Source organism: Lampetra fluviatilis, chromosome 24 (genome assembly GCF_964198595.1).
Source record: "Lampetra fluviatilis chromosome 24, kcLamFluv1.1, whole genome shotgun sequence".
Classification (NCBI taxonomy): Eukaryota; Metazoa; Chordata; class Hyperoartia; order Petromyzontiformes; family Petromyzontidae; genus Lampetra; species Lampetra fluviatilis.
In genome coordinates, this window is record NC_136298.1 from 11,283,604 (window position 1) to 11,298,256 (window position 14,653).

General features: G+C 49.8%; 2 protein-coding genes across 3 annotated transcripts in view; both read left to right on the plus strand.

Moving 5' to 3' along the window:
• FAAH (fatty acid amide hydrolase) lies at positions 1 to 11,069 on the plus strand. 2 transcript variants are annotated; one of them, XM_078867710.1, is made up of 15 exons: positions 1 to 365; positions 2,830 to 2,961; positions 3,711 to 3,860; positions 4,544 to 4,677; positions 5,006 to 5,212; positions 6,128 to 6,168; positions 6,432 to 6,556; positions 7,063 to 7,188; positions 8,115 to 8,212; positions 8,674 to 8,773; positions 8,902 to 8,945; positions 9,160 to 9,199; positions 9,700 to 9,808; positions 10,330 to 10,475; positions 10,956 to 11,069. In XM_078867710.1, exons 1-15 carry the CDS (start codon positions 144 to 146, stop codon positions 11,067 to 11,069), a joined length of 1,788 nt encoding a protein of 595 aa, XP_078723836.1. In that variant the 5' UTR covers positions 1 to 143. The 2 variants fall into 2 exon arrangements, with proteins under 2 accessions (XP_078723836.1, XP_078723837.1); XM_078867711.1 differs by having other exon boundaries at positions 2,845 to 2,961.
• ALKBH7 (alkB homolog 7, RNA demethylase) overlaps positions 11,040 to 14,653 on the plus strand; it is a 7,824-nt gene continuing 4,210 nt past the window's right edge. The window contains exon 1 of the mRNA XM_078867712.1: positions 11,040 to 11,116. The gene's annotated coding sequence lies outside the window, so the exon portion shown is untranslated. The remainder of the gene's footprint in view (positions 11,117 to 14,653) is intronic.

Consider the following 14,653-nt stretch of genomic DNA (forward strand, 5'->3'; position numbering starts at 1 on the left):
GCGAGGTTCCAGGTATAATTACCGTACTTGGCCCACACAGGACAGTATATATCTGACTCTACAATCTAGACTGTGTGTGTGTGTATATATATAGCCGGCCACGTGCACAGACGCACGGCAGAGTCCAGCCACAGACGCCACAAATGCAGGTGCCGGGCGCCTTGCGGGGCATGTGGGGCGACCAGGACTGGCTGGGGGTCTCCTGGACGCCGAGGGGCCTCGTGTTGGTGACGGGAGGCGTCGGCGCGGCGCTCCTCGTCGCCCGGGCCGCCCTGGGCTCGAGTCGCCGCCCCGAGTGGAGCCGCAAAGCCCGCGGCCCCCGACACCGCAGGACCGAGGCCCTGGCAGAGCTGCGACCCGGCCTGGTCCGTGCATTGCGGGCGGTCTTGGCGAACGCGCGCACTCGTTAACGGGGATCGGCTCGCATGAGATGATGATGATGTTGTTGATGTTGTTGTTGTGTTGTTGTTGTCAACAACGTCGATTTGCAAATGCGAACTCGCGCTTGGGAAGCGGTCGTGTGCCCGCGCGGGTGAGCGCTGCGCTGCGCTACGAACCCGGCGAACAGCTCACGGCCAACACCCACTGACGATTACGTGAACCGGTACCTGGGCCTCCCCTAGGTCGACTCGGCCTCATTATTACCCGATTTAGCGGTGTGTAAACATCACCACTAGGGAGACAAAGGCGGTCGGGCGTGGATGCTGGTCACCCACCTCGTGTGCCGTGCCGGCCTTCATAGGTACTACTCGCTAACAGCACTTGCCCCTACAGTCTGTTAAGGCTATACAGGGGACCTTTGCGTTTGTGCGCGTGCGTGTGTGCGCGTACACACACGTGCGTACACACACGCGCACGTGCGTTTATGCGCGCGTACACGTGCGTGCGTGTGCACGCGCACGTGCGTTTTCGTGTGTGCGCGCGCACACAAACACGCATGTGTTTGTGCAGTCGTGGAGACTTCATTAAGCTCCTTCCGACAGGCAAGCCAGCATCATGACTCAAGGTATGTTACGTTATTTTATATTTTATCTACTATACAGTATTTATTACCGTATTACATACATTTTTTACTATTTACGAGTGTAACAACGCTTCACTTTATTGTTGGACCGTAGCACGTTTTAAAACATTGACCGTACGTGTCTTTAAATACAGTACATTATTGTGTTCCGACTTACGAACCATCCGACTTACGAACCATCCGACTTACGAACCATCCGACTTACGAACCATCCGACTTACGAACCATCCGACTTACGAACCATCCGACTTACGAACCATCCGACTTACGTACCATCCGACTTACGAACCAACCACGGACACTGACCCCCGTTCGTGAATCGCGGACTGCCCCTATCCAGCATGCGTTGTCTCTCTAATTCCAACGAGCCCACACATCTTTCTGTACCGCGTCGGTTCATCTTGAAGGACGCTAAGTGGTACTTCATTGGGTGGCAGTCGCCCTCCAACAACAGCGGAGGGCAGAGAAGCGACGCTCACAACAACGGGCGGAGCGCCGGGCGGCTAAAACGCAGCGAGGTGGTGCAGTATCCCGGGAGCACAGGCGATGTATCTTGTCGGTCATCTCGGTCAAACCCGTAACACCTAGGTCTGTACCGTAACCTGCCAGCACCTAGCCAGTGTCAACCCAATGTGTAACAACACGAATGTATTCGTAACCCCGGTTGCACAAATCATCTTGTTGCAAGTGAGCGCATTTGGGGAGCGCTGTACTGCGCAACGGACCCGGCAAATTGAGTTCGATTCCCGAATATTTGGACTGGGCCTGGGCCTCCCCTAGGTCGGCTCAGCCTCAAATAAGTACCTGGTGCGGTGTGTAAGACATCAGCATTGGGGAGCCAAAGGCGACCGAGAGTGGAGTTGACCACACACACACACCAATGTGTGTGTGTGCGTGCCGTGCCGGCCTTCATAGGTGTTATAGGTGTTCACGAACAGCACTTGCCCCAACAGTCCGGGGGATCTTTGTGTATATAGTACGTCAGCGTTTTTATTCTATAACACTGCAGTAGGGACACAGACGTGGAGAGGGAATAAGACGTGGAGAGACATAGACACACAGATGAACGCAGACCCGATGGCAGGCAAAGAGAGCATTTTATAGGCCCCAACATAAGTGTTGTCAATGTGGCACTGGTGCTGTTAACACCGTAGCTCTAATCCTATCCCAAACTCATACATGTGAAGTCTCAAGGATTACCCTTGAGACGGATTTCTCACGATGTTGAGGGTCTCACGTCGTGATTTGTTCACCAATCACACCGCCCCCGTTCATTACAGGGGCCCAGCAACTGCCGCCGATGGTTGAGGTCTCATGTGAAGGGTCAGCTCCAGAAGTTGTTGTCTTTACCTGCAAGCTTTCAACGAGAAAACAGCAAACTAGTAACAATTATCAACGGTTTCATTCACTATGGGGGTATTCACTCAGTCGCGTACATTAGCCAATTACTGCAATGCAAACTCATTTACTAAGAAGCCCTCTAAAACAATTTCGCCAACAGTATACTCGCCCTTGCCTGTGAGACAGGTTTCTGTGCCTCCGTTTCTTGAGTATCCCTCCATTTCTTGGGGTTTACCCTGAATGTCTGAGTTCTTGCCAATGTTTTCATGGAGTGGTCTCGCCGATTTGAACCCTTTGGGGTCGACACGTATGCTAACCCCAGGTTATTCCCCCGATTTTTCCGAAACATAGTAACGGCACGCCCATTAACACGCTCATTACAACACCCCGTGAGCCCCATAACAGCAATCCTTGATTGGCGTGGCGATGATTTCCAGAGCTGCACGATGTTTTTTTCACTGCAGTGTTTCCCGCTGCAGGCTGCAGGCGTTGAGGCCAAGGAGGAGATACTTGGGCTGTCCCTGAAGGAGCTGACCCAAAGGCTGCAGGACAACCAGCTGCTGCCCAGCGATGTCCTGCGGACATATCTGCTCAAGGTGCCTTCCTCGACTCACCTCCATACCTCTCGGATATGGGGAAACAGCATGGTCAACAGCCTGGAAATGCAGTTCCATAACAACAACCCCCCCACCCCTCCCACCAGCTGGGCCTGGTCTCACCGCCACTGGGCAATCTCGCTCCCCTCCGCTAGCCACGTTCACGCATTGCCTATCTCCTACCTTGAGGGTCTATCCCTCGCGCATTCACGGCAACTCGCTCTTAACCAGATTGCTTTGTTCAGAGAGGGTTGGCTTGGTCGGTGGCGGCTGTTAAAGATGTGTTTTAAGCAGATTGTTTAGGGTGTTGCGGTTTCCCCAGTGGGGACCGCGCATCCCCTGGGAGGTCGCGCTTGGAGGCTGCACGGTGAAAATGAGAATTTGTTTCGCTGGAGGCAATGTGCCCTTGATTGATGAGGTTGGGGTTGCAGTCGCAGCAGCCAATAATGGAGGAGTTCCTTGAGCAGAGCCTTTGGTTCATGTCTCCTGCATTGTTCACACAGTAGAATCGTCGACGCTAAGTCGCAGCCAAAAAATATATTTCAAAAATTGGTGGAAATTTGTATATCTTACATCTTTTTGAGGCAGTAAATTAATAAAAACATGACATTTTCTCACAAGGTTTTGTCCAGGGAGGGGTTAAACGTATATTTACATTTTTTCTTCTGTCATCCATTTCTCAACACAGCTGTGAGCGGTTGTTTGGCCTTGTATTGAGTGCTGATCTCTGTGTGGGTGACTGCTGCCAGGCGCTCGAGGTGGATGAGAAGACCAACTGCGTTGTTCAGTTTCTTCCTGAAAGCCTCACACAGGCTCAGGCTCTGGAGAAAGTGAATGCCTCCAGCCGGGGCCTCTTGCACGGGGTGCCGGTCAGCATCAAGGAGAACTTTGACATCCAGGTGACAGTGAGAAGCCTCTTCATGACGTGACTTCAATTAAAACTAGCGCTTAATTTTGGCCGGGTCTGTCTGGGTGGAATATTTGTACATCCGGTACACCACAGTCAGTATGATTTTACTTTTCTTAATTTGTTTACCTTTCTTGAACTTTGCACTACTATCATGTTTTTGTGATGTTTGTTGTTGTAACGTTCTTACCCACCCCTACTGGACATCTGTGAAAAAGAGCTTTATAGCTCTTCGGATTCCTCCAGTATAAATAAATATTCTGTATACCTTTTGCTATGACTGTGGCGACTTGTCACATTTCTACTCGAGGCTACCAGCGACCCAGAAAATATCCAGTGAAAAAGTAAGCCCTGATGAAAGGCCCATGACTTGTGTCAGTGGAAAAATATTCTCACGTCATGTGAGATGTTTAGCATCCCTTGCATTTCATGCATGTGACGTGTCGTGTTTTACCATTCTATTGTTGTTTTGTAATGTGTATTTAACGAGCAGTGTCAATGGTGGCTTTGTTATACGCCGGTCTTGCAAAACAGGATGTTACATCCGAGCCGTATATCCTGGCTGTAAGATTTAACCGCAATGTCAATAAATCACAAAAGAGCAAGCTGAAATGGTGATGAATATCGTATTTCTCAATTTGTATTTTTTTCAAAACTTCTGATTGTCTTGTGCAGGGCTGCTACTCGACCTGCGGTTTGATTTGCGGGGTGGAGAGCCTTGCCGCGGAGGATTGTGTCATCGCAAAGGTTCTGAAGCACCAGGGTGCCGTGGTATTTGCAAAGACAAATGTGCCACAGTCCTTGTTAAGGTAAACCTCTCAAATCCCACTTTATCCACAGTGGACAGACGTCTCTGTGCACCAGGGGCCATGCCAGGATGTTATTTGTTTTTTTAAGTGAAGGCAGTAGGTCAAACTTTGGTATTTTCGGAGAGTGTGTCGCATCGCAGGCCATCTTACTGCCACAGACCTCTTACTGTGCGTTCCCTCATCTTGGCAATAAAGTGTAGGCATGCTGCACTGGGGAATGGTCTGACATTGTCCCTGTAAATAGAACACGCATCATGGTACAAAAGAGTGATCTTTCTTACCGGTGTGCAATCGAGTTGTGTGATTCTTTCAACAAACTGTGCCACAGCTTTGAATGCAGTAACCCCATCTTCGGGCAGACGAGCCATCCGATGGACGCGGCACGCTCCCCGGGGGGGTCGTCTGGAGGAGAGGGGGCGCTCATCGGGGGTGGGGGTTCCATCCTGGGCATCGGCTCTGACATCGGAGGCAGCATCCGCATCCCGGCGTCATTTTGTGGGATCTGTGGCTTCAAGCCCACGGGGGGGAGGCTTAGGTACCACCCAGCTCACAGGATGTTTGTGCACGCTGTGTGCGCGTGTGTGTGTGTCTGTGCGCGCGTGTGTGTGTGCGCGCGCGTGTGTGTGTGCGCGCGTGTGTGTGCACGCGTGTGTGTGTGTGTGCGTGCGTAAGGGGAGTGGTAGTGTCGCGGTTAGCGTGCTGTACTTCGAATCCGGCGACCCGAGTTCAATTCCCACTAACAGCCAACACCAGTGACAATTATCTGAACCGGTCAGGGGCATCCCCTAGGTCGACTCGGCCTCAAATGAGTACCCGGTGTGGTGTGTAAACATCGCTACTGGACAGATATAGGTGGCCGGGCGTGGTGTTGGCCACCCACCCCCTTGTGTGCCGTGCTGGCTTAATAGGTGCTCGCTAACAGCACTTGCCCCAACAGTCTGTTCAGGCTATATGGGGGATCTTAGTCTTTGCGTATGTATGCGCGCTGAGTGTGTGTGTTTTTGTGGTTAACGCACTGCGCTATGAACCAACCAAGCGGAATTCGATTCCCGCTCATGATTAACATTGGCGATGAATATCTGAACTGGCCCTGGGCCTCCTTTGGGCCGATTTTAGCATGAACTGAGTACCTGGTGTGATGTGTAAACATCACCGCTGGGGAGACAATGGTGGCTGGGCATCCTGTTGGCCACACTGCCCTTTGTACCCCGAACTGACCTTTGTCTTGTGTCCACAAGTTGAGTGTGTGTATGCATAATCAGTGTAGGGTGCGATGCGCTGAGATGTGAGACGTGGATGTGCTGTTGCAACAAGTGCTCTGTTTTATGCCTTGTGCAGTGCATTGTTGTGTGTGACATGTGTCAACTAAATGTTGTAAGTACAGAAGCACTGTGCATCCTAAATCAGCCCAGATTCATACTTGCGGTTCTTTATCTCACTTTTCCCACAGTAACAAAGGCGGACAGTCTAGCATCCCTGGACAAAAAGGGGGTAAGAATGTTACATGTCGAGTTCATGTCTGTTTGGCCGTACGGTCTAAAGGCACCGTACACACCAGTTGAATTAGTTTTGCTTATTTTATTTTTTATTGTGCAGCCACATTCCAGCAGCAGTGATTCTGTCGGGGTGTGGCTGCAGCACTCACGCTCCCAGCGAGACGCCACCTGAAAACAGGCCCGACATCGTGAAACAGAGTGGCTCTGCACGGCTACCGGGTGGAGCAGGCTGACGGCGCACGCGTTTCTCTGTTGCAGTGATACCTTCGGCAGGTCCAATAGCCCGCGACGTGGACGGTCTCGCCCTGTGCATGGAGGCACTCTTGTGTCCCAAGTTGTTCGCCCTGGACCCAACCGTTCCCCCGCTTTCTTTTGACAGGAAGGTTGGTCGCAGTTTAATCTGCAGTATCAACGTGCCACACACACACAGGCGCAATCATCGGTATCTGTGTCGTCCAGGCATTGCCTGGGTCGGTTGATAGGCAGTACCTCTCCATGCCTTATCTATCACTCTCCAGTCCTGTCTCCTATTTCTTAGGTCCTCCACATCATCGTCAGCACTGCCTTTCCACCTCTTCATTGGCCCTCCCACGTGGTCTGCTTCCTTCGATCTAATCTCAAAACACGATCTTGTAAATCAGATATAACTTTGCCCTATCGGTTTGAGAAATTACTCATTCCCCTAAAATATCACCGGTGTTCATGTTCATTACTGGATTGTCTTAATTTTTTCCCACAAGCTGCTTCTACTCTCGTCTCCTAGACTCTACTCCCTTAGTCTCTCCTATCGTCCACGTTTGCGCTGCATGTTAGTATGCCACACACACACACACGTTTACATTTTCAAGTGTAACAAGCGCGTGTAATTTGCATGTCATTTTGCACTCAGATTTATGAGAACAAGAGCCCAATGGTGGTTGGCTACTATGAGGGCGATGGGTTCATTCAGCCAAATCCCAGCATGAGGCGCTCTGTGCGGGAAGCCCGGGCGCTGCTGGAGAACAACGGCCACAAGGTTCGGTCTCAACGGGTTCCATCGATTCAGCAACCAAACCGTATTTCCATCAAAATGAGAACTTAAAATATCAACAAAGACAAATAAAACCCCTTTAGAGCCTTTTTACCAGACTGTGTTGGTGCAAGTGATGGTAGCGAACACCTATTTAAGGCCGGAAGGACACACGACTGGGTGGGTGGCCATCTCCATGCCTGGCCCCCTTTGTCTCGCCAATTCTGATGTTGAGGCTGAGTAGAGCTAGAGGTGGCCCAGGACCGATTAAGTTATTCATCACCGATGTTGTCAGTGAGTGGGAATTGATCTCGTGTCACTGGGTTGGGAGCACAGCACGCTAACCACGACGCTTCTGCTCCCCACAACACATCATTTTCGACATGGACAAGTTAAATTGTATAAAATGAATTTGCTATGTCAATTATTTATGTAAACTACTGTATTCCATTGTCCAGCCAAGGGCAGGTCCATGGTATGAGCTCCCAACATCCCATCTAGTAATGGGTCAACCTAAATACTGTTGAAGACAGGAGTACCATCTCAGCTCTCCCTTGCATAGTAATGACTCAAGTACCCTCGGACAGAGTGGTGATGTGAGTCAAGGCTTAATTGCTCACCGTATATTTTCTGGGTTACTGGTAGACTGGAGTAGGCCTAGATATAGGACTGTGGAGGCTTGGATGACTAGGCCTAAATTAGGAAGTGAAGAAATATTTTCCGGGTCACTGACCTGGACAAACCCAGCTGAAATGAAGCCCTGATGTTAGGTGAAGAGAGGAAATGGGATCGTATGAGATTGGAGGCGGGAGTTTGAGTGAGGGTCATGCCCTTGGGCAGGCAACATGATAATCATTTTCTGGGAATATGGTGCACACACATGCATTTAAATTTGTTGTGAATAATGGGATGTGCTTTCGCCGCGTGTGCAGTTGATCCCGTTTGAGCCGCCACGCCTGGAATACTGCCTCACCGAGTTGGTCATGAAGGCGCTCTTCGCCGACGGTGCCGAGACGCTGCTGGGGAAGTTGTACGTAGAGCACGATGGGCCGTGGTGACACAAAGAGGAGGCGCGTGGAAGTGACCGGGTGGCTCTGAGGTTTAGAGCGTTGAGCTGGCACCTCTGAGATCATGGGTCCGATTGCAGGCAGCCTCGCAGGATTAATCTCGGTTCTCAACCTGGTCGCCGGTGACGACACAATAAAGCCTTCATATGATAAGCCTTCATATTTGGTGTTTTACACTTGATTTGGCTATTTTCCAGCTCTCAGAATTTAATATATCAGTTTGACTGTCACTGCAGAGTGGAAAATGTGCCTCCCACAGTGCAAATGATGAGGCCGCTTGAAGGATTTTTCACAAGCAATTCTATATAAAAAAAAAAATGTATTTCTACGCAGATAATTTTTAGTTGCTTTGTGTTTCATTTGAGTGGCGTCTGTTTGCTGACGCGGGTGATTTAGTAACTGTGGTGCTTCTCGTTGTTTCCAGTGCTGGGGATGTGGTTGACCCTAACCTGCACTACCAAATCAGCATGTACCGGATACCAAAGCTTCTATCCTGGCTGCTCAGCGTGCTCACAAAACCCTTTGTAAGCGACTCATTCCCGAATTCTACAATTTGAAAAGGTCGATAATGACGTCCCAATGTTGAAAATGCGGTCCCATTGCTGGTCGGGTCATGTACGTGAGCGTGTGTTTCTGCGTATTCGTGTCTCAGGCCCCAAGACAGTCCAAGGCACTTCGCATGCAGGGTGGAGTAAAGTGAGTAGACTTTACGGATTTTTTAAAAATATCCACAGAAAATAATAAACCCACGTGGCCTCTTACTAGCACAGACCACATGCATTCAGGCGATGTTATTTATTGTGAAGAAAAGGAGCTTTGAAATTTGCAAATAAAGCTGACTGACACTTTCTGCCACTACATCAATCACCCAGACTTTTTAAATCTTCTCATCTTTTTGTTTTTTTTACAGAAATGTTGCAGCACTGTGGAAACTCCATACAGCAATTGAGGTAGATTGATAGTGGTCGTGATGGTAAAACAGATAATGCTGCACTATTTTTAAAGAACACGGGTTCTTATCAACCTTGACTTTTCTTAGCTATCTTGAAATGTGCGTTGATAAGAAATACACAAATAAATGTCGCTTGGCACGGAAATTTGGAATGCACAATGGAAATAAGGGAAATATTTGGCTGCTTTGTTTAAGTATAATCACAATGAGTCTCATCAAAACAAAGCGCAGTATTTGGTTGCACTTTTCGAGATGTGCAGTCAGTAAGTCACGAATACCTGAGTGGTGTTTTCCTTTGATTTCGATTTTCTTCAGTTTATTTGTTTTGCTTTTGTAATTCCGGTGAGCCAGGTTCACTTTGGAAAACGAGACTCTCATCCCGGTCTCTGTTGAGTTCTCACCCCTGGTAAAACAAAATAAACTTGAGCAACTTGAACACCAACGCAACACGAAGGTCGTTTACATTCTGCGTTGTCGGTGGGTGCCTCTGCTTGGCAGGCGTACCGCACCGAGTTTATTTCGGCGTGGAGGGTGGCGGGGATAGAAGTGCTCCTGTGCCCGGCGCTGGGCCCCGCTCTAAAGATCGGCCACAGTGGAAAGCTCGGTGGTGAGGCCACCTCACGCCCCCACCTCTCGATTCTCACTTGCACGCTAGCTTTGTTAATCTGCTGCTGGATGAATGCCTCCCCATTCTTGTGTCGATTGTGGCAGGGGTTTGATCATACTTTAATATGCTTTGGTGTAGGGGGAGGCCAGGACTGGATCGGATATCGCTATCCACCAATGTTATTTTTACCTGGGGATCGCTGGGTTCATAGCGCGCATTGGTTGGAGCTTGTGGAGTATAAAATGCTAATTTAAAAGCACTGTATTGCAACCAATTTAAACAAATGTTCCTTCAATACTCTGCGAGCAGTTATTTTAAATTACATTAAGTAAAAAAATAATGCATTAAAAAATCGTATTTTGACAAGTAAAAAATCTGACTTTCTCCACGATCTAATAATGCACTTCTTGCTTTTTTGCACAGCATAGCATATGACATTGAGATGCTTTATAACTTCGCATGTGTTGTTCAATGTTCAAAAGAATGCTTTTTTTTATGAACCTTTGTGCTCTCTCTACCAGCGCTCACAGTCTTCCACATCTTGTACAACCTGCTGAATTTCCCGGCTGGCGTGGTTCCGATGGGGACGGTCACTGTGCAGGATGAGCAAGAACTCAGCGAGTACCGAGGCCACTACGGGGATATCTGGGAAAAGGCCTTTCCCAAGGTTTGTGACAACTCCAAACCCGCAGAGCCTGCACATTCTGCACTGCCCTGCCGTAACGCCCGTAAATGTGGTCCTTTATAGACATCTGAGCCATTTGCTTTGGGTACGCTTCATTTGGCAGGGTTGCTGTCAAGATGGTTGACGTGCTTTAGAAAGGAAAAAACCTGTTGGAAACATGATATTTTGTCAGCGCCCCCTCCCCCCTCTCATCCCTACCCCCAACTGTTCTCTCTTCCAAGTTACTGAAAACCACATGGAATCCCCAATCCGACACCCACCAACACACCACATGGGTACCCCGGGCCCCACCCCCTTATCCTTCAAACACCGTGCCACACAAGACCCCTCCTGCTTTACTCAAAAACCATCACTCGAGGAGCCCCCCCACCCCAGCACCCGGGGCGCTAAGCCACACCACATGGACCCCACGTGCTCACTCCTGCCGCCCCGTGTGCCCCCTCCCTCCGTGCGCGGCTGCAGGCGGTGGCTGGAGGGGTGGGCCTCCCACTCTCGGTGCAGTGCGTGGCCCTGCCCTGGCAGGAGGAGCAGTGTCTGCGTCTGATGCGGGAGGTGCAGAACGCCGCACGCTCGTAGAGGAAGCGCACGCAGGGCCGTGATGCAACGTTTACAGGCTACGTTAGGTACGGCATTGGCATAGTGACAACGTTCTATCTCAGCCAAGGAAAATATCCATTGTTTGTCCTGCCATGACTTTGAACTCGTGGAGCAATAACATCAGCTCGTGTGCAGGTGCTATGTTCATTAGTACATTGAGGTACCATGAGCGATGGCAGCAGCTTGGGGAAGCCTTCATCCACCAGTGGATTAACCATGGCTGATGATGAGCCGTGTAATCTGACGTATGGTCTGCTTGGAAGGTGCCAACGCAGTTGCCCAGTAGGGGCAGCAGTAACCAGATTTGTCCAGATTTTGGCAACAATTTTTTTTGCGAGAAATTGTGTGCCAACTGCTGGCAGTAATGATGGTTGATGATAGTTTCCCAATAATTGTTGTACTTTTACCTCTTACATGCAGTACAAGTAATCTAAAAATAAACATTCTTTAATGTTGTATTGAATGACCGTGGTTGCTATGAATACCTGTAAATGATAAGTGTGGAGGCGAGGGTTGGTGGATCACGCAAATGGTGTGAAACTCCTTTTCCGTGGGCGTCAAGGTGCCATACCCTGGTTCGCCAGGAGAAGGCAGCTCAGTGAGTGGACTAATCGCCATCTGTTTCCATCCGTATGGAGATGGTGTTGGCCCCTCGCGCATGTGGGATTTCTCCGGGTGCTCCGGTTTCTTCAAAAAACATTCATTAGGTGGCTGAAAACATCTTTAAATAAACATTCAATTGCAGGACCCTCCTGAAAAAGAGCCATATGGCCTAGTTTGGCTTTCCTGGATAAATAAGTAAATTATTATTCAGTGATGCAGCGATAAGAGAAGTGCATAATACGAAAGTAAGAATTTTTAATCAGCGCCCCAAGTAATGTGTTATTTGTATTCATATCTTGAAATTAGGGCATACATATTTGAAATGGTCAAATATTTGTATTCATTTATAGTGCAATCCTGTTTCTTATGATGTCAGTCAATACCGTTTTGACCGATTGTCAAAAAATTAATATTTCCGATTTTATCCCATCACCACTAGGTTTCCTCGGTTGTGCTTTACGAATCTGCGATGTGTTTTTGTCTTCTGCCATGTGTTTGCCACGATGTCCGACGTTTCAGCAGTTTTTGAAGAAACTCCCAGCACGTGGGGCGAAACATCACATCTTGCCGGAACAACACGTAGCACAACCAGATAACACATCTGAGAGCTAGTTAGTCCGTTCAGTTTAAACCGGTTTACCTGGCTGCATTTACACGGGGTGGATATAATTTTTAAGAAGCAACAAACCAGCTTTAACTTCTAAACGTGCAACTCCTATCCCTTTAAAAGCCTTGAAAACCCCATCAACAGCAAGTGCAATCGTGGCCACAATTGTCCATTCCAGACTCATGAAACTGATACATAGCAAGTACATTAGTTGGCCTGTGGCTGCCTGCTGCAATATTACCTTAAATAACACAAGATCCAACCTCTGTAGGCCCTGCCTCCTTTTTATGCCCCACCCCCTTTACTCCATAAGCCCCACCCCATTTTGTCACTGCGCCTTTCCTTTTTAAGACCCGCCCCTTCTTCTTCAGACTCCCCCCTTCCCCTGGACACGGGGGTTGGACAGGTTGTGGTTGGAGTTGGTGAAGGTGGCGTGGGCAGTGCACGGGTGCAGCAGTGGTAAGGGGTGTGCGGGGACTGTGGGGGTATGCGGTTGGTACAGTCGGTGGCACAGGTGAGTGCATCAGCCAGTCATCTCAGTCAACCCACGGCACCTCGGTCTGTCCCGCGACCTGTCAGCGGGCGTTCGACACTTCACGTGGACTTAAAGTGCACTTAGCCTGGCACAAGCGCCGTGGTGACGTCGCCGCCACCTAGTGGCGAATGGCGGTTGTTATGGATTGGTTCGGCTTCGCGATCAATATCGCGCTTCGAGTGGCGATACGGTCGTGCGTGATAGATCACAGATGAGGCAATGTGCATCCGCTCGCCAGGATGCGGTGACACGATTTAAAATAAGCACTTAATGAGACACACTCATTCGCAAACTATGCAGAGTACCGCCCCACCAAGTTGATTCCGTAATATAGTGAGAGTAACGCCTCTTATTTATGGCCCTATTATCTGTGACTCATGTGTGGCCACAATCGATCCGTGAAAATGCCTTTTTGCGGATGGAAATCCACTGGAGCGATGGCGCGATGCTTATGAACCGTGAGAGAAGACTGGTTCCCAGCCAATGCTAACATCATTGAAGAACGAGATGTAGACCGCCCATTGAGCCCCCTGTCTTCACCCAACCCATGTTGACCAGGGTGGTGAAGTGTGGCGTCAAAACAACCACCATGAGTGGCATGGCACGGGGAGACAATTCATGCAGGAGTGCGTTTGACGAAGCATTCATTCTCTCCATTAACGTGTTTTTGTGGTTGTTGCAGTTGTTGAAAATAGTTAAATTCAGAATGGCCCAGAGTGCAACTGCAGTCACCAATCTCAAATCACTCGACCACATCGTGCGAAACGCCACACCGCCCGCTCCGATTATTCTCCGGCAGCATTCGTTTCAGAAAATTCACCGAGAAACTCCTTGAAGCCCGCGTGCACCACGTTGGACCGATTATCAGCTTCCCCGACCGATGCTGTCCCCGAGGCGAGGACGTGGCGTCCTCTGGTGGCCACGCTGTGTCAATGTCTCTCATCGCCCCACTTTCCCTTGCCAAGCCGCTAAGACATTTTAAATGCCACACACACACCCCACACCTCCGCGTTGGGGCAGTAGAGAGTTTGAGACCAGGTTCATGTTTTGCAGTTCCCTCTCCACAAATGCACCCACGGTTAAATAAATAAACATATACGGCGCATCATTAAAATATATCTGTCCCTCCACATACAAGTAAAATTATTTGAAAGTATGTTTTTAAAAACATCCCATTCGCCGCACGGCCTTATTTTTGGGAGTGCATAATTTCCACAACATTGGTTCACTACAAGCAAACTTGTCTCACTGGGTCCTTGCATATAAACATTTGGCCTGACCCTGCCGATGAGACAAATGTTGAAACCGGTTCAGAGTTTTGCTTGCGTTGAACCAAATGCTGCTGCAATGATGCACTCCCAGAAGGCGGTGCCCCGGCTGATGGAATGTGTACAAACTCATTCCTGCGGAGGGAGCTGGTAGGAACGTTGGGTTGCTCGGTCAATGGCCAGGGTCAACGGCGGCGTGGTGTATTCCGAAAATATGCCCGACTGTGAGGGCGGGCACAAGCCGGCGTGAATAGGTCAAACGTTGAGTTTTATAAGGGCACCACGGGGTGACCAGCCCCTCCCCACCCAGCCCCACCCCTCCCAGCCCCACCCTCCCCACTCAGCCCCTCCCCTCCCCACCCAGCCCCACCCCTCCCCACCCCTCCCACCCCCCACCCTCCCCACCCCACCCAACCCCTCCCCACCCAGCCCCTCCCTGCACGACGGACACAATAATCCCCTGTGGGCTGGTGTAACCAGGAGGTTCCTACCAGTAAAAGACACGTGTCGTGTATTGCTAATCCGGTGTGTATTGTTAATGCGGTGAGTA